Raw genomic sequence first — 20,648 nt, forward strand, 5'->3', positions numbered from 1 at the left:
TCTTTCAGAGAATTGAATTTGCTGCAATTAACCAAGTAAAATATGCACAAAAAATAAGCATAAAAGCCTCTATTTTCTCTGGTTTGGCTACTCTAATATCCTGCTATTATACAGAAATTAAAAATAAGAAAATTATCATTTCAGACCTTCCGCTAGTAGCATGATGATTACATGGCAGCTTTGATGTGGCTAAAATGTAATTCTCCTTTCCTCCACCTCGCCTGGTACAGACAGTGCTATTTCCCTCCTCTATACTGCTGCCCAGGTTCCCACACCATAAGGCTTCCTCTGATAGGATGAAGAAATCTCTTCTGGATGGCAGCTTGAAAACCACAAAAAAATACATTGTTTCACAGGGAATGGAAGAAGTGTGTTTTTACTGAACCAAATCAAGTAAAGATGGTATGGTATAGAAAAAATATACACAGATCCCAGATCTGCATTAAGAAATAGCCCTGAGTTTTTCAAAAATATTTTCCAGCTGCTTCATATTGTTGTGGGCAAAAGAAGCAGCTGCAGTCCATTTCACCTGAATGCTTAAACAACTGGAGCATACTAGTGAGCATTGCAACATGTTGTTTGCTCCAGGCACCCGCTCGGTGATTTCCAGGGAGCAGAGCAGAGGCACTTCACTCATGGCTTTACTCATGGCTTTACTCGTGGCTGTACTCGTGGCTTTACTCGTGGCTTTACTCATGGCTTTACTCATGGCTTTACTCATGGCTTTACTCGTGGCTGTACTCGTGGCTTTACTCATGGCTTTACTCATGGCTTTAGTTGTGGCTTTAGTTATGGCTTTACTCGTGGCTTTACTCGTGGCTTTACTCGTGGCTTTACTCGTGGCCCACCACCCACATCTGCCGACGGCGCTGCTCCTCCTGCACAGCCATGGTTGGTTCACCTGAGAGCAATGACCCCTTGCTCCTTGCTACCATGCTCAAAATTCCTCCCCTAAACTGCCTGAACCAATAGCTCAGATAAACCAAACAGCTCATTTGTTGAACACCATTACAATTAGTTTTTAAAAAACTGTCACATTTATCATTTAAAATTTAAATTTTAAATTATATCTGCCACATACAGAGTAAAAATAGCCCTAATCTGAAGTCCTTATTTATTTTGATCACAAAGGATCAAACCCTTGTCTTTCTCAAAACATTTTGGCTTCTGGTTTGTTTTTTTTCCTTTGTTTAAAGCAACAAACCATGCTTGGGATTGCCAGGCGTCATCTCATGAGCTCAGGGGACTCCAGACCAAATATATTTTTATTTTTTTTAGGGACCAATCTTTCAAGGAGTGTCTGGATGCACAAAAAAGCCATCAGATAAAGTTGGGAGTGCATGAGGTTGAGGAATGGGGACATGAAATGATAAATGCTTGCAAATTTACAGCATGTAAAAACAGAGGGCAGCAGTCTTCCTAGTCAATGCTTAGGTATTTGGGATTAGGGCATATACAAACAGATGTGACTTACAGTCACCTAACCATTAGCTAGACAGCCATGACAGATCTGGTTATTCAGCAGATCATAAAATTTTAGACTTGATTAGAGCACTGAGAAATTTTACCATTTACATCTTTTCTATGTAATGGACATCCCTTGAGGAGGGATGAGATGGCATTGGTTTGTACTATGCTTGTAACTAATCAGCCAAAATCCCACCACCTCTAGATGAATCCGCCACTGTTTTTCCCCTACCCCCCTGTCTAATTAGATGAAATACTCTTTTCTTTTTGTGCATATGAGACATTGGACAAAGACTCTTATGCACAATTGTTATTTTTAGATCACCGCCCTCTCCTAAACTAATTTTATTAGATTTACTTCTTGTCAGGGACACCAAATTTTAGTATTGAATATTGCAGTTTTCAAAAAAGAAGAGAAATTAAATAGGAGCAGCAAGTTTCATTACTTATGAAAGATTCATTAAAAAAAGAAGTATTGGATTAGTCTCTGATGTCTTGTCAACACCATCTTTCATTTCCCAACTCAGTCTGACAAAAATTACTGTAAATTTATACCCAAGTTCTTATGTACTTCAGGAATAATTTGGGCAGGTGACCATGCTTGGGGGACAAGAAGCCTCAGCACTCAGAAACCCTGGGGCAGTTTGGGCATGTTTCACCATTTTCAATCAAAGCTGAAGGTCTACGCAGAAGCCTGCTATTTTCTCTCCTTTTTTCATCACAACTCCTGAACTCTGTCATTGCAAATAGATGACATGCTCTCATGTATGAAGCTGTAACCTCCTGTCAATCCAGTTACCATCTTATTTTGCAAACCACTTTTTCCATCTTGCATCTTTTCAGATATCAAACAACATTGAGCCAGCAAAGAGAGAGGAAGAGAGAGAGCAGCCCAAGACCTGTTACAGAATCACAGAAACAGAATCACTGGGTTGGAAGAGATCTCCAAGATCATCGAGTCCAACCCCTGCCCTAACACCTCAACTAAACCATGGCACTGAGTGTCACATCCAGTCTTTTTTTAAACATATCCAAGGATGGTGACTCCACCACCTCCCTGGGCAGACCACTCCAGTATTTTATCACTCTTTCTGTAAAAATCTTTTTCCTAATACCTTTTATTTCCCTTGGTGCAGCTTAAGACTGTGTCCTCTCATTCTGTCAGCTGCTGCCTGGAGAAATCAGCTGTTCATATGTTCATACAACCTCTTGCAAACCACCTGCTTTGCACGTGCTCCAGCGCCAGCTGCAGGTCCTGTCCACCCAATCAGTGTAGTGATAAAACCAGGATTTAAAAAAATTTCACTGATGTAGGGAAAAAGGAGTTTTAACCCTTCTATTAATCTGCATAAATGAAGGGAAAGTACCACCAAATGTCTTCCAGCTCCTCCTTAGGTTTGTAAATCATACATCATAATTATGTAATATGACAGTATTATCATTTCAACACTTTACACATCTGCAATTTCTCTGTGGAATTAAATCATATTTTCATTTCCCCAAGTTATCTGAGTTACCATAGGCCACAGTAATTCTGAAATTATCACCTACAATTGAGCATTTTTTATTGCCTATGGCATTCTTTCAGCAAATTAATTTTTAATACCCAGGCATATAATATTGAAAAGTTGCCTTTATGCATTATAACTTGCTACTTTTATATCTATAAAGGACACTCATTTCATAGCCTCAATCCCCGTGGACCAGCTTGTAAACTTATGTACTCACTGTACTGACTTTAAAGGGACTGTACTCCCAACAAGTACTCCATGGGGAACCAGCAATGCAACAACCATTTCCATAAACACAGGAAAGGCTTTTTAAAAGGGATTAAAGATTTTGGTGGGACAGGAGTTCACAATGAGCCCATGAGGAAAAAGCAAATTTGAAACATAGTACTGATTAGGTGCTCAATATTCTTTGAAGAAGAAATTGTAGATGAAGGATGCAACTAAAATATTGTCAATTTTGAAAAGCTTAGCAGGAATATTTAAAAAGGATTCTTTCAAATATCTCAGAAACAGATAAGATACAGACTGAAATTGAACACTACTGCATGGTCATTCATCAATGCCAACAGCAGTTTTTAAGCTACTTACAAACTTTTGAATAAATCTCACAATGGTCCTCACTTGCATCCAAATTACCCCCCAACCCCAAATATAAATGCAAAGGATTTTCACAAATTATATACAGAAGTGTGAGAGACATTAAAGCTCACAATTTGGAAATTGTATTATATTTTCCTCCTTAATAAAAGCCCTACTTATAAAGCGATGGTTCATTGGGCATTTTAGAAAGAACTCAAGGAAGAATACGTTTTTATCCATTTCTTGAATATTTTATACTTCTTCTATCATGCAGTAATTGTGTCTGCTATTTAATTGCTCTCATTTAAGAGCTAATAAAAGATATAAATCAGATATCTTTTACAAGATAGTACAAGGAAGTTTTATGACCAAAACCACAAACAGAAAATCCTCCATTGTATTGCTATTGAAATAATATAATTACATGACATCAACCATTTTTATGTTTTTCCTTGCTTCAGGCACCTAAAAGAGTAAAATGGATTTTTATTTCATTGTAGACAGTCTGATACAGTATTCTGTGCTTTGTCCATTAAAGAAATCAGTCACTATGAGCTCTAAAAAACTTAGGTTCTTGAAGGAAAAGGGGTTTTCCTCAACTGACATACAAATACTTTAGCTAAACAAACTCTTACTTAATGCTAGCTACATTTACTGCTGTCACAAACTCAATGCTGCTCCTAGTTCTATAAACTTGTATTTATTTTAAATAAAAATCACCCTTTAAAAAATTAGCTAAATCAGTATGACTCCTCACTGAGGAAGGATAACAGGAGTTGATGATGATGATGATAATGATGATGATGATGATGATGATGGAGGCTTGTTTCCATTATGCTCAAACTCAACAGCTTCTGAATGCCTCAGAGATACAGGAATGCCAGTAGGACAGACAATGATAACACTGTCCCATGAACAAGAACAAATTATTTAAATTGCACAGAAGCTTGGATTAAAATAATTTCCAGACTAAAAATATATTGGACTGTCCAAGGCTGGCATTGCTCAGTTTTGAGAATATGCTCCACATAAGGGCTGCTTGCAGAAATATTTCTTCCCTCCACACACTCTAGTGCCAAATTAATGCTAATCTCTTTCTGTCAGTCATTCTCCATGGCATTGCCTCAGCAATTAAAATGTAATGTGTGCAAAGAGAAGCCCCAGAGCATTACATGCTTTGATAAAACTACTTTTTTAAGCAAATCAGCACTGCAGATGCACTCCCTGTCCCAATAGTTTCAGCTTATTCATAACTGTTAGGAGTAATGAGAAGGAAATTAAACAGGAATAATATTTTAGTTCAGATCTGATTCTTGATGATATTATTTAGATAAACTGAACAAACTCCCCACAGTTCCCATATTGTTGATATTTATCTTGGAATGAAACAAGCATGAGTTCAGTACCTTGATGTCTGAAAACAAGAGACATACACTTTTCAGAAAAATATGACTTTCAAAGTGGCGTACTTCTTGCAATTCTTCAAGAAATCTTCTTTACAAATAACAAAGTATGTCTTGCTAATCTCTGGATAAATCTAATTATTAAGATGCATATATTAATTAAGGTTTACTTGCCTTTTGAACTTGTAGAGGATGAAAGCCCCAACTGCAGCTAGACAAATAACAAAGAGAACCACAATAGCCCAGTAGCCACTGCCTCCTCCAATCCTCTGAGAGTCTGAAACACAAAATAAAAGAACAGTTTTGCATGTCCTCTTCCACATCATTCACATTCTTGAGTGTTCTTTTCTATTTAATTGCCAAATAAAAACATTGGTTGTTATTTTTGCAACCTCTTCTTTTCACTCTGTCTGTGGCTTCTTCAGAAAGGCAAAACCACAGAATTAATTGGTGTCTGGTTACTGAAAGACAGAGGACTCATTTTAAAAAAAGAAAGCAACAAAGAGCAAAACCCAAGATCCTGAAGATTTCATTATTTGCATACTCGGTGGTTGTTTGGGTTTTTTTCAGGGAATCTAAAGTTATCATAGTAAATAATCACACACCCTAAGTAGGGCTGTATTAATTTCACAGATTGGGAAATTAAGGCTCTGAACAACAAATGAACTCATCAAGGTCAAGCATTGGTAAAGGCTGGAATAAACATGGGCTTCTTTCAATCCCTTTAGTGCTGGCAAACGAATGACAGCCCTTTACACCAGACAAGGTACCACAGTGAGACTGTAGCACAATTCTACATTAGCAACTAGTAAAAGAGTTTTGTCCTCTACAGAACACTGACAGATAAAATATCACCACAACATTTACATAAATTGATAGTGGCTGGCTAAAGCTGTTCTCCCACAACACACTGAAATTAATAAAGAAGGATATATTAAGGGAAATAATACACAAACAAAAATTAAAGGACATTTTCATAAAAGATTCAAGTCAAAGCTGTACTTTCTGGTTAAAACATAATTTTAACATCTCTCTGTTTGAAATACACGTGTGTATGCACACATATTCTCTTCAACCAGTTTTCATTACCAGTGAATCCAGAGAGGCAGAAAATGCACACAACTCCCCCTGCCCCCACCCCATTTCCACTTGTTTTAAATAGAGAAAAAACATAATTTATCTCAGTACAGGATTAGCAATGTGGATTCCCTACAGGAACCTTCCCATGATTTGATCAGAAGATCAGAGATACATGGCATAGATACAGCAAGCCTTGTGTTAGACCCAGGCAGTTACAGCAGCAGAGTTAATGGCTGATATAAGGGCAAAGAAGTTCTGTTTTCTTAGCAGCCAGTGCAGTCTAAAGTGCCTTTAGATTACCAGATGAATTTTTTGAAGCCTGATTGGCTCTTCCTTCAGAGCACTATTTTGTACAATGAAGGTATTTATTTTATGTTGTAGTTAGACAGAAAAAGCAAGAAGCTTGTGATACAAATTGTGAGGTATGACAAAATGGAAACATAGAAAAAAAATATTTATTTGGTTGTGATTTTTAATAATGACCAAATGAAAATGTATACATATATATGTGTGTGTATGTATGTATGTGTGTGTCTGCATATATATATATGTTAACATATATATATAAAATCATATATACATATGTGTTTATTTATATGTAACAAGTACCAAGTAAGTATATACAGACGTGTTATGCATTGATATAAAGATTATGTATATGTGATACACATTGATAAAAGGATTTTCTCCTTAAATTATTAGAACTTGAACAGGCATTTGAAAGTTGGTCTATTGATATATTGATAGCTTTTTTATATATTTACCTGAACCGGAGTCAGCTAAAGTCACTAAGACCCAGTATCCTCCCCTCAGAAAGAAACTGATGTTGTGTGCATTCAGGGCCTGCTTTATAGCTGCTATTCTCTGAAAATACAACAGAGAGAATGTCAGATGTGCTCTGTTCCACTTTGAGATGCTCTGTTTTAAAAGGGAAAACCTCTGGTTCTTTAATGGTGAAAGCACTTGTCAATGGTGAGCTGAAATCTAAAAGAAATTCATCATTTAAAAATCAAGCAAAACTCCAAAAGACATAAAAGCTGAAAATGTCACAATTTTATAGCCAAATCTTTCTTTTTGATTACCCAAGTCTTTACGTTTACCCAGTATGACAGACAGCAAGTAATTTGCACGCGCTATTGGATTTACCTGGGTCATAACTCACACAATGCATAATCCATATTAAAAAACCCCATTCTTCTAACCTATCAGAATAAAACCTATGATGTCACTTTGGATTTCTTGCTATGAAAAGTAACTACTATTTAATAATGAACTACATGTCATAATTTACCTTACCTCCTTACCTATAATGGAATGAATTCCATTTATAGCTAATTTTTAACAATACTCCATAGAAATATATACATTCATCCATGTGGAAAAAAATCAGTATTCTTCCCATTTTCCTCCAGTGGCCAGAGCATAGTGAAATATGGACTTTCATATTTTTATGGAGCAGAACCATTAAATATACCCTCACATCCTAACCCCAGATGAAAAATTGTCTGAATTATATTTTCTGCTTGCTTGTGTCTTCAACATGGTCAATTTTCTAAAAGATCAAAGCTAGTTTTATACTCTATGCCTTTTAATTTGGGACACGACTTCCCAGGGGATGCCAAATTAGAAATTTGTTTTATATCCATGAAATCTTCACAAGTTACTCCTTTTACGATATTATCAATTATGGTGCTCATCTTTTGAAGTATAATGGATAAAAATCCCCGTAGTCCCTCTCATATTATGGACAGAGACTATACCAAAGTTCACATATCATCATTCTTTTTGAGGAATATCTAACATCTGAAGTCATTCCACTGCCATTATTAAATTTTTTCATGTGGGAATGACTCAACGTAAGGGTGGAGTGAGCATGGCTTCAGTTATTTCACAAGACAATTACAGGAGATAGCTCCTAAGTATTTATCTTGTTGCCCAAAGCCTGAAAAGAAAATTGATATGACAACTCCACTGATTAGGAGGCTTTAAAGTGATTCTGCTATCAATGAAATAAAGTTTCTTTGTATCAATCCAGGCTCATTCATGTGTTCATGGTGTACAGTGCAAAAGAGACAACTACTTTAGGTTAATCTGACTTACAGACAGTAAATGAAATTTCTGAGCTCCATAACTTTTGATTCCTCATATTTTCCTGGCAGGTTCCTAACGTTTGGTGTGGTTTTTGCTTAAGTGATTAAGACTTGTTTGTTATTTAACTCCCCACTGCTGGATTTGTACCCAAATCTATATGAACAACAGGCCTCAGGTCAAAAATTTGAATCTCACGTGAATCCAGCCAAAGGTTCTGGCTTATTTATTTCACTGATAGACTGATGGTTTTTTCAGTGCTCATGGGTTGTCTTTTTTCTGCCCCAAGGTATTTATTTGAGCATGGTGCTGCCACCTCTCCAGCTTTTTAAAAAACAAATGCAGTCCTTGGAGCTCCTCTCTAGACTTCTTAAGTTAGGGTTCATATACCAGAATTTGAATTTTCCATCTTTTTCTACCTCCTTCACAATGACAATATTTGAACATGTGAACACAATGGCTTCTGCATTATAAGAATGTAAAAGAATGAAAAATAATGACACTATTCAAACTCTTACCCACTTATATGTCTTGGGTTCTGACCTTCCCTTTTTGCCAAAGCAATTTTCATGAAGTAGTTTGTCTGGATAGAAATCTTCCTCAGAGCCCCTGCCTTCCAGATTATAGTTTAATTGCACTTTAATTGACTCTTTCAACTGGACTCATCCCACCTGACATTAGACATGCAATAGATGTGCATAAATTAAGCAACTAAGTCTTCTCTGGAGTCAATAATTAGAATGGAGTACTTTTGAAATTTCTCTGTTCTTGAAAGCAGGTTAAATCACAGTCAGCTTTTATTTCTCTGCATATATTTGAAACAAAAAGGGCTCTTGTCAGAGCAGAATAAAATTTCAGAATTTTCCAAAGGGCTCCTCTTACTGCACTGACAGCTTGCTTACCATCTTTGTTATTGATGGCTACTTTTATCAGTAATGATTCATATTCTACATAAGTAACCTCATAAACAGTATGACATCCCAACACTCCATGTAAAGTACCAATAAAACCTCCAGCAAGAAGGTGTCCTCTGCCTAAGCAAGAAATTACTGCTTTTAATCTTCCTGAAATGTAATATTTCCAAATATAAAAGGTTTTCAGCTGAGAACAGAGAGGTTCTCTTTATGGAAAGACATTTTATAACTCTGTCTAAGTTAAGGGTATCAGGGACACGTCCTCCAAATATGCAGAAAACATTCCAGATTGCTGAGTCCTCACAGAAGTGTCACCACACTGACTTTGAGAACTGGCACAAGCATCATGACAAAGCTTCCTTCCACTGATCCATGATAAAAACCTTCAAGATTCTCTTCTAGTAACAGAAGTGAATGTAAGGAATCTTTAAATATATGACAACATGAGTATTTCCTTGTTGACTTACCATAAGCTATTGCTTCTAAGTTTATTTATATAGGGTATATTTTCAGGACATTTCTCAACTTACAGTTGATTCTGATATAACACATTTTATCAACATTTTTGCCATTCAAGTCTATAGCAACAAATTTATATGCACATATCAATAACCAAAACAATGTCCATTAGCAACAATATAAAAACAGAAATGTAGGCAGCTGTCAGAAGAAGACTGGCTATACATCTCTGCAGCATTGTATTCTATAAAGCAATCAGTGTTGAGATGTGAGACTGGTGTACCTGACTTACTATCACTGCACAGCAGAGGCTGCTCTAATTGCTCCTGTCTCCCTTGTTCCTGCTCCAACCCCAGACACCAGGGGTCTGACTTGGTTCATCCTAACAGTGTTAAAAAGGTACCTATTCTCCAGATTATACAATTACTTTCCCCTTCCTGTGCTCCTCTAGCTCCAGAAAACCTTTGCAAGGTCTTACTGTAGAACTAATTTCCAAACCATGTCCTGCCACAGTACTGTGACATCGCTATAGCCCCACTGAATGGAAGCTTTTCCAAATCACTTGCAGCATGCAGGATTGCTCCTCGTTATGCTCTAAAGTAACACACGTGATGTTTCATACACAAACATGAGAAAAACCTTGACACAGCCCTGATTTGAACTGATACTCTTAAAGCTACCTTGAAGCACAGCACTAATACAGAAATTGAGATTTAAAGGGAACTAATATGCATAACACTTTACACTGAAGTAAAATGTTTGTACAACCAAACAAATCTATCACCATTAGTTTCCTTAAATTATTGAACACATCCATTCCCCACAGGCTTAGAATAAGGAATTTCTTGGAGAAGCTTCACCTTGCTTCTTCAAGAAATGGAAATTTTCAAATAATTTTGAAGCGGTAATATTCCCCTGGCTGAAAACCTTAGTTCATTAATGTGTGTCTATAAAAGAAACAACCTGCTAAAATTAACTATTTCCTGCAACATAATCAGAAATTCAGACTCCCAGGAATTCTCACTGTGACTACATGGGAGAACAGTAAAGGTTTCTGCCAAAAAAGTAGAAAACTTTTTGCACTCAGACTATAGTCCGTGCATTTTAATGATAGACACCTGTTCAAGTACTTGGACAACTTCAACATACTCCTTTGGACTTTCTGAAATACATCTCATGAACACAATCTATTTGGCTTATGTTAATATGAAAAGTTTTGTCTTACCTACTTCCGCTCTTCAGAGACAGTGACCTAATGTCAAAAAGCAGTAAAATGCCCTTTAAAACTAAAGATACCTTACACTGATTCTTTGTAACTGGCAGGACATGAACTGCAAGGTAGAATAACAGAACTGGGATCTGCTTCTTCTCTACCCCAGCAAAAGGACAAATATAATAAATTTTAAGTGCCAAACAGTCTTTTGGTTTTCAACTGGAATGAAGTCTTTTACTTCATTTACTTCAGGAAACATTGTTTGAAAACAACTAGGGAGAAATTAACGTCCGATTTTCAATCCCGTGTTCACTAACTTTGTTCCTTACCAATTGAAAAGGACATTTTCTTACAAGGGCAGAAAATACTTGCTTGATGCTCTTTACATTATGGGTAAACAACCAAGGTTCTGGGTTTGCTTGGACCTGAAATCTAATTTCCTTCTGAAGACAGTGCAGAGACTCTTTTCTCTACTGGATCTTCACAGAATGACATGCATCCCTGCTATTTCTGTTTAATAGACAGACCAATATTAAATATTCTTGAGAAATACACTAATACCAGAAAGAAGTAGATTATGCTGGTCTGTACATGGTCAAACACAGCAGAGATAACTGCTGTAGCATTCACATGTGTCTTGTCAGAAGGGAGTGAGATCTTTACATAAGCAGGGATGACCTCTTAAATTCACATAAAGACAATGAGAGTACAGCCACTTGCTGCAAAACAGGGTGAAGACTGTCCTAGGCAGATGTGCATTGCTCTGGTTACCTTATCACTAGTTATGCTTCTCTTCTTTTTTGGTTGATTTGCTGGTAGTAGCACATGCAAGTCAGCAGCTGTAGGCAGACCAGGTTTCACAACTGTCCTGAGTGTTTCTTCAGGTATACTGGTCTCCTGTGAAGACAACAAAAGCACACTTTGTGTTTTATATAAAACACATAAGTAACTCCACACATGGCTTTCAGACTTTGGTGTTCAGATCCTTAATATTTAAAGGGAATTCCACTAGAAGCTGAAACATGAACAAAGCCAAACATAAATGTAATGAAATGTGAGTTGCTCTTTGGGTATTGGAAGGCCTAAGTGTTGTTATCGCATTAAAGTCATTCAGTGGCATTGCAAAAAGAATTAAAATGAAGAGGTTTTCAGGTTTTATCAAAACTCTGCAATGGCTGAGCACTTCTAAGGTAACATTAAAAACAAATCCCAAGTGATTTAGGATCCTTTGTGGGCCATTCAGACACAGTGTAGACTTCGGAGTGCGTATTCATTGCAGGTAACTTTAGCTTTTGAAGGTTATTTAGGAGGGTGCTTAATGGACAGAGAGAAGTCTTCCAACTTGAGACTAAGAACACTCAGGTTCAGCTCCTGAAATTGTAATGAATACCTTAATTCCCCTGCTAAAAGTCAAATGCATCTCTTCGTAAAATAGATTGTGCAAATTTGGCTTTTAGACCCAAATTTCTCCATGTTTTGTACAATGCAGCCACACAATTCTAATGACCATAACCTGGGCACTTAGCCTTCCTCAAAAAGATTCTGAAACTCTGTCACATATTTTGGCAAATGTTTTAGTAATTATAAAATGCATGAGCTATTTTATAGGGGAGTAAAATATTTTTTGACTGACACCAGTGGAACTCCTTATGGAATGAGTTTAAGTTAATAAAAGCAAGAAATTAATTTGACATTTGATAAGAATCTCAAAAAAAACCCAACAGGAAACTCAATAAAGTCAAAAAGTTCAGAACCTGATTTGCACAATTGCAAATCCGGGAAAAGTAAAGTGATTGAAAGTTCAAATATTTTATAAAATATCTAGCTGTGCCTCAGTGCTGCTGCCCTCATGAAAGCCAGTGAGTGCACCCTCAGTTAGTGGCAGGGTGTGTGCCTGAAGAGCTCTCGAGCTCGAAGTTTCCATGAGGTGATCTAATGCCACAGCACTACTGCACAGTTTGTATTTGATTTACCCTACAGGATTCAGCTGTTCCCAATCCACATTTCTTTTGTGAACATGCTTCAAAAAAACAGCTGTACAAATTGTGTGCCTATATATTATACATAGTTTTCAAAGTTACAGAACAAGCACAGTAAATTCTTTCTTTCTGCTTTGTTTTTACACAAAGATGGTATCTTTTATATTTCACATTGCTTAGCTTCTAAATCTACTTAACTCTTTCTGCTTTGGAGTCAGCAGTGTTTGCTAATATGTCTATCCTTAATCCCAGAGAGCAATTATTTAGCATTAATTGCCAATTAGGCTGTGTTAGACTTAAACTGTCTGTGTTAAAATATCATTGTTGACAGCTTGCATTTAAAAGTGACACTAGGCTCAAACTTGCTTGAAATGTAGCTCATGAGGTTCACCTTATTATTTTGCTCTTCCTCCATTTCAAAATACCTTCTAAATGAGAAGGTATTAACTTAACCTTCTAGCTTTACGAGTGGCGAGGGAACATTTTACAACCAATCTGAAAGAGCACCTTTGCAAGAAGTCGCGTCACGACCCGCCCAATGTCTTCCCTCCACTCTGGGATGTCGGGGTTGTACATGTCCAGGTGCTTAGTAAACTTCAGAGGAAGAACATGAAAATTATCTAGAAAAAAAAAAAAACAACAAACCAGCAAGAAATAAACTAGATTGCAAAAGGAGTTGGAGAGAACTAAAAGGTAAAATCCCTATTTAGCACGTTTTGCTGTGCAGTACTGCAGTATCTAGGACCCCTGCTGCTCTCTGTTGTCAGGTGTTGAATTTCTTTCTCTATTTTCATGAACATCATCAAAATTGTGCCCAAAGACTAAAAAAGGAGGAAGAAAAGGAAATGAGGCAGATTTACATACAGGCCCTGAGGTCATAATGTTCAAAATAATTTTCCCCTAGGTCAACAAAGGAGTATTAAAAAGAACTCATTGGTTTCTTTTATTTGAAATGATAATGCACCGATGGATTTTATTCTCACTGAATCATAAGCATATGGGGGTTTTTCTACTATACATTCCTGTTTTCCCATATAAAATGAATATGTTACTCCATAAATTAGATACAAAAATAAGAACAGAAATGATATGACAAAGGCTAACTACTTCTCTCTTTGAAGAAAAAATAAAGCTATATTTCTCTGGATATTGTAAAAAATATCTGAAATACCAGAAATGGGTTGATCCTTAGAAAGCAGTCTCTAAAATCTTCCCTTTCTCCCTACAGGATCCTTGGAAGAAAACCTATAGAACTTAATGCAAAGCAGGGATAGAAAACCTCTGGAATGCACGAGTCAAACCTGCTTCCCCCCAGTATTTCAAACAGAATTTTATTTTAACATGGCCTTCTTTTTCAAAAGTTTCTTTATCTTCCTGATGGCCAGTACTTTAATGCTGTTGATATCAGGATTGGCAAAAGGTGCACTGGATTGATAAAGCCATTGATGTAGTCTCACTAAGGGGTTTATGCATCTAAAGATTTCTAAAAAAGCTGATGCATTTATAAGTGGTGGCACAAATGTTATATCCATTTATCTTAGAAAAGGAGAAGGTTCATAAAAGCTCCATTTAGCATAAGTGGGGATTTTGTCATTATTTCAAATTAGTAAGTACACTAAAAGCAAAAATAACAGAATCTTCATCAGACAATAGAGATGTATCACATCTTGAATTGCATGATATCTGAAGGCTTTTAGCTCTGCATTAAAATAAAAGCTTTTATACTTATCACAATTCCCACATGTGACAGCACAAATACAAATGTAAATAATTTTCCAGCACTACATTTTCCACACTATATTATGCCTTGTCACCACATTATAAAACAGAAAAAAGCTGCACCAGGGCACAGTGTGGAACAAGAGCTGAAGGGTTATTTAATAATTACAGCAGAGCTATATTTGATCCAAATTCTCAGATAAACATCAAGGTAACAGTGACACATTGTGATAAAAGGCAATTAATTCACATGGTTTTCAATGCTGAGAGCATACACACAACTAAATTTTCTTTTTTTTTTTCAGAGGTATTTAGACTACTTTATTTAAAAATTCTGGCAAACTTTCTAGTCACAGGCCAAAATACTGCTGAAACACATATAGCATCTGAGAACCACAGCAACATCTAATATAAGCAGAGGAAATAAAATGCTTGAGATTAAACCTCCCATATAATCCCACTGTTCAGCTTAGTGGAGTTATTTAGTGACTGTTCATGCCTCTAATTTCAACAATTAAATCTGGCATTAGATTAGATTTAATCTAGACATTAAATACATATATATATCATATATATAAAATTATATCTAACACATATATCTAACATATATATAGATATTTTATATATATATATATATATATATATATATATATACACAGTAGGCTCACTTGTGGTAGGGCTGGTTTTAGAGATCCAATATAAATACATATCAAACAAACAAACAAACAAACAATTAAAAATAATTAAAAATAATTAAAAATAATTAAAAATAAAAGGTCTAACGTCTCACCAAAAACGTGAACAACTTTTGAGTCCTGAAGCATAGAGCTCCCACAGGAAACTTGCACTGTAACTCTGACATCACCTGTCTCAGCAAACTTTGTCACCAGAAAACTCTCCAATGTAAGCAGTGGCTTTAAAAAAACAAAGAACAGTTGAAAACAGAATTTCAGCAACAACCATGAGAACAGTGCTGAAAGAAACTGTTGTTAAAAATACCACAAAAAAAATTCACATCCTATTTAATTTTTTCAATGTTTTATCAAATTGATCAATTACAATTTTCAATGTAGATTTTTTTCTTTCCCTAAAAGGATCCTATATAATCAGAATTCCAGCCAGATGAGGAAAATATTTATTTTAGAGAATTCAGTTGAGTATTAGGTTTTCAGTTAGATCCCACTAAAATTAATGGAGTCTGAGGGAGACTCAGCAATCTCTACAAGATTATATGAAGCAAGTCATTTGCCTCAAAAATGTAGGGTATGTCTGGGTCAAAAGGATTAATGCTGTCAACTCAGAGCCCACAGTAACCTCTAAGGTGGAGCTGAGATACTCTGTTCCTTTACCACATCCTTTAGAATGACAAGACCCTTCACAAGACCCACAGTGCCTGTTCTTGCAATGGCAAAGTCAATAATGATGAACAGATACAGGCTGGGGTTACAGTCAACATCACATTCACAAGAAGAAAGTTCACTGCACTTATTTGAACCATTCCTCTGTCATACTTTGCTTCATAAAGAAAATATTTTACTTATCTGTTTTTGAAAAAATTGCCTTAAAAGAAATTAACCCAGCTATACAACAAATACTGCCGATAGAAATACTTGGATATTTAATGCTCTAGGACATGTTTATATAGACTTTGATCCCCAAATGATTTACACTAGATTGTTTTGATATCCTTTAGGAAAACACATTTATTTTTGATATGACAGTTATTTAAGACTCCCAGAAAATATTTGTCTATACAATGAAAAAAAAACCCTCAAATTAATCTATATGTATATATATATATTTATTCAGCACTTTATTTACATCACTCACATTATTAGCTTGGAATTGCATAAATCCAAGTTTCATCATTCACCAGTTATGATCCTAAATCCATCCCCATATAGAAGTTGTTTTTTTCCACAGGTAATGATTTCTCCCCCACAAAGAAAACAGTTTAGAAATGAAGAAACAACCTTTATTGGAAAGAGATTGAAATAATCTCAGTCAAAACCATTTGTGTACCTGAAGACTGTTTCCTATCCACCAGTAGAAAACTGTCAAATTAGGGTTCCTAGGCAGTATGATGGCTGTCAGGTTCACCTCCTGGTTTCTCCCAATGACTGGAACCACTTCTAAATTTAAAGCCTGGAGAGGAGCTGAACAAAGTTCCAAAAATATCACTGAACAAGAATCCATCAATTTATTAACACTTCCTTCCCCAAAAGCCTCTCATTTGTTAACCATAATGTCCTGAATTTATTTTTCCCTCCCTCTTTTCCTCCCTCTTTTACATCCATGTTGAAAGCTATGGACACAATTGGAAAGACCTCATTTCAACCAAAAAACATCCCCCTGATCACTCCAAGACCCCTCAAACAAAATCTTAAAGCAATAAGACAGCTCAACAAAACACACTTCTCTCAAGCCCATTCTTTTCATTCATGTCCAATTCTAGAACACATAAGCAAATACTCCAGTTAAAAAGTGGAAAAGGCAATCTCAGCTTTTTTTTATTTTTTTTTTTTTTTACTTAGTAACAAAAGATTAAATGAATAGAAATCTAACAAATCTCAAATTGCTAAGGGAAAAGCAGAAAACTGAAAAAGAATGCTGCTGACTACTCATTTTCATTATAAAATATCAGCTGTTAGGCTCACACCACACAAAAAATCTCATTAATGCATGCTTTAAAATAGATGTGTAGATCAGGGGAGCATTTATTTTCAAATCAAAATAGATAACCTATGTACTACAAAATGTGCCTTAGAGTAAGTTTATTCCTTTCTGAACTACCAAAACCATAAACATTATTATTTGTTTAAAAGAAATGCATCATTACAACAGTTTTATCTGCTTGTAAGTGTTGTGTTTATTGGTGTTGTGCTGTTTCACAGTACAATAATTGTGTTGAAAGAAAATCTTTCCCTCAGAGGTTTCCCTGTATATTTTCATCAGAGTGTCTGCAGGTAAAAGCTTTTTAACACTACAGCACAATAACTAGAATTTCTTAACTTCTTCACCTGCACCAACTACCTGGGATATGAAACCACTGTATAGCTCAACATTCGTTCATTACACAGAATAAATGCTAACCCATCCATTTCTGTTCCATTCTAAATATCTTTTAACTCATTCAAAGGTTTTTCATCTTAGTGCAAACTTAAAGGTAATTAACACTGGTCTAAACTATTTATCTTATTTTGTATCTTGAACTGAGTCAAGTTCTTGCTCGTTCACTTCTAATTCACTTTGACTAAACTGACTGAAATTCTGAGAGCAACTTGTCCAAACTCCTTTTCTACCTCACTTCACCGGGTCTGTGTGGTGCTTCATCCAAATGTAAGGCTGTACCTTCACTCTGCATTTTCTCCAGTAACTCTTTAACCACCTACATGAATTAAAGAAATTAATCAGGTGCTTTAACAAATAATTTCTTCAGTAGCTTCTAGAGGAGTAAAAATGCTTCTTTGGTGATGGTGTCCTGAAGAAAATTCAGAAATATTAGGAATTCCATTAAAATTGCTCCTCCTAGAAATATATTTTCTTTCTGGAAGGATATGAGAAACTTTTTTGCTTTCACCATAAATTTGTGTTTTCACAGAGGAAACAGATCACTTTGAGATATGGTTTTGTTCCTGAAGAAGATTACTTTCTTTTCCAAAATTTTTAGAGGCCAAGTTTTCTGGTACTTGAATGATGACTAATTTCAACTTTGCTGTTTCTATATATGTTTCTATATATTAAATAAATATATTTATATATTAAATAAGTATTTAATATATATTAAATAAATAAAGCTGAAAATAATTACTTCAAATCCTTCTACTTGTCTGCCACACAATTCTATAATGCATTTGAACAAGCTTCATAGCACCCTTAAGTGTGAACAATTAAGACTGAAGTTATATGGTTTCTATTTAAGTTAAAATTTCAGTAGTGTCCAAAGTTCCACAGTATAAAGGTCATAGTTCCATAAAAAATAAAATGTATGCAGCATATGTATTAATGTATGTATTCAGTTCTTCTTCAGTTCCTTTTATTCTGAGTTCTTGGGTCTTTACAGTTGCTGACTCACATTTATTCTAATTCTAATTTCTAATTTCTCTTGCGGTTCATTAGAAAGTTGCAGATTGTTTAATCTGGATCAGAAAGCACAATTTGGATGACAGGCCAAAATTCTTATAATTGTCCAGCATTACAGAGTATCCCATAACAACTTGGCAGAAGTGAAAAAATATTTCCTCCACCATTTGCCTCTGAAAAAATTCCCTGAGAATACATCAGTTGGAGTCTGCTGACTCCTGAGAGAGATTCCTGCTTTCATGGTATTCCACAGTGAAAAATATCCCTTAATGGCTATTAGTGTTTCACTAGAATGTAGAAATTGCAGTTTAATTAGTGCCAACTAATTTCCTCAAATCTTGTAATTTACCAAAAAAAATTAAACAGAGCAAATCACATGGAAAGCATTTTCTCAAGCAGGCTGTGTAACACACTCCCATGAGCCTGCTAGTCTGTGCAAGGCAGGCTCAGGAAGGGATCACATCTGCTGCCTCTGCACTCCAGCACCAAAGTCCCCTTAGTGCACCATTTACTTGTCTAAAATAATTCTGTTTTTACCAATTTTAAAACCTGCTGCATAAAAGAAAATCAACATCTTTTAGTTTCACTGTTTATCCCAACACAGGCCATATTAAAAGCACACTTTGAGAAAGTCTTCTGCTTTCCATCAGGGCTTGCTACTGCCTGTCAGTCTCTGAAGAGTTAGAAGTTCTTCTTGGAGAGAAGGGTGTCACACAGAGTTTTTTCCTGTTCATTGCTTGTACAGATCTACTATTTCTTTGCCTGCTCCACTTCTCACCACCTAGAAGTTTCTTAAAAGTAACAGTGAAGCCCAAAGTAATTTATCTGAGCTCTCTGGGGTTGTCAAATGATTTAAAAAACAAACACAACAGATAATGAAACTGAGGTGTAAAATTTGATTCTGATTCTCTCTGATTGATATTAACAGGAGACTGGTCTTTGGCATGAATGTGTTTGGATTCATCTGTTAATCAAAGAACTGGAAACTCTGACTAGCAAAATACATAAATATCAGCAGTCACTAGACAAGCTGACATAAAGCAGATGGCTCTGTGCACAAGCTGGTATATGGCTGCAGAGATTTCCTTTGCTTTGGGATTAGGATGAAGACACACCACTCACAAGAGAGGGAAACAGACACCTAGAGAATGCAAGATGAATATCTTTTCCTTTGATGTTACTAGTTTCTGAATTTTTGAAGCTTCTGAGAACAGGCAATAGTTGTCTTGAGTCTCTAAGGAAGAGGAAAAATCAGTTCCACTTTTGAGTTTTCTTCTTCATTTCAGTTATGAGATGACTGAGGTACATTAAGTTTGCAATGGTGCATGATATTCCCTGGGCCGTGCTATTCTTTATTTTATATCTGTTTGATTGGGTTTTCTCAGTCTTAATTAAGGAGAGGAAGAGAAGCATAAGTCAAGTAATACTGCCTACAAACATGAAGTTATAGCCAAGCACCATTTCAAACTCTGTGAGAATTAACTACCTAAAATCTAGATTTAGAACCACTAAGATTTTGACTATTTTTTAAAATCATACAAGAGCTCATATGTTTCCCAACATATCTGTTAACTTGCTTTACACTGCACCTGGAAGCTTTACAAAGACATAGTCTGAAGTATTAAATTTTAGCGGCTAAGCCTGACAAGGGGTGTTGAATCAGGAAGATGGATCAAACCTGAAATTTATACTGAAGCATGCTTGTTATTTAAAAGATTAATAAACCATCCTTCTGCCAAATTCAAACAAAACTGATTCTGACCTCCTACTGGATTAGGTTCACGAGCCTCTGCATTACCAACACAACACTGAAAGGCTGCATGAGGACATTGAAAAAATATGTTTTCTCCTAATTGTGACTAGCAATTTTCTTTCCTACTTCAGAGCTGACATGAGGTTTTTATGCAGTGGTGAAAGTAAGAAAACCAAAGAGCTGATTTACAGTTGACTTGCACGAACACCACAGCCTCGTCGTGCCCAGCCACATTCTCAGCCTTGACGGACACACGGTAAATCCCAGGATTCTCGTAGCGGTGACGGATGGGCTCTCCAGTCATCGTCAGGTTCACATATATCGCCTTAAAGCCGTCTCCAAGATCTACCTGGTATTTGGTACTCAATACATCACCCTAAAAGGAAAACACATCAAAAAT

At 36.0% G+C, this 20,648-nt stretch overlaps 1 protein-coding gene across 8 annotated transcripts in view; it reads right to left on the bottom strand.

Annotated features, from left to right (window-relative positions):
• SORCS2 (sortilin related VPS10 domain containing receptor 2) overlaps window positions 1-20,648 on the bottom strand; it is a 568,270-nt gene that overhangs the window by 9,696 nt on the left and 537,926 nt on the right. For all 8 annotated transcript variants that reach the window (XM_086891222.1, XM_086891220.1, XM_086891217.1 and 5 more), the window contains 7 exons: window positions 20,438-20,624; window positions 16,435-16,568; window positions 15,203-15,326; window positions 13,201-13,313; window positions 11,486-11,611; window positions 6,805-6,904; window positions 5,135-5,237 (listed from right to left, as the gene is read on the bottom strand). In XM_086891222.1, the coding sequence (XP_086747348.1) occupies window positions 5,135-5,237; window positions 6,805-6,904; window positions 11,486-11,611; window positions 13,201-13,313; window positions 15,203-15,326; window positions 16,435-16,568; window positions 20,438-20,624 (887 nt within the window). The remainder of the gene's footprint in view (window positions 1-5,134; window positions 5,238-6,804; window positions 6,905-11,485; window positions 11,612-13,200; window positions 13,314-15,202; window positions 15,327-16,434; window positions 16,569-20,437; window positions 20,625-20,648) is intronic.

Source organism: Cyanistes caeruleus, chromosome 5 (assembly GCF_971803275.1).
Source record: "Cyanistes caeruleus chromosome 5, bCyaCae1.hap1.1, whole genome shotgun sequence".
NCBI lineage: Eukaryota > Metazoa > Chordata > Aves > Passeriformes > Paridae > Cyanistes > Cyanistes caeruleus.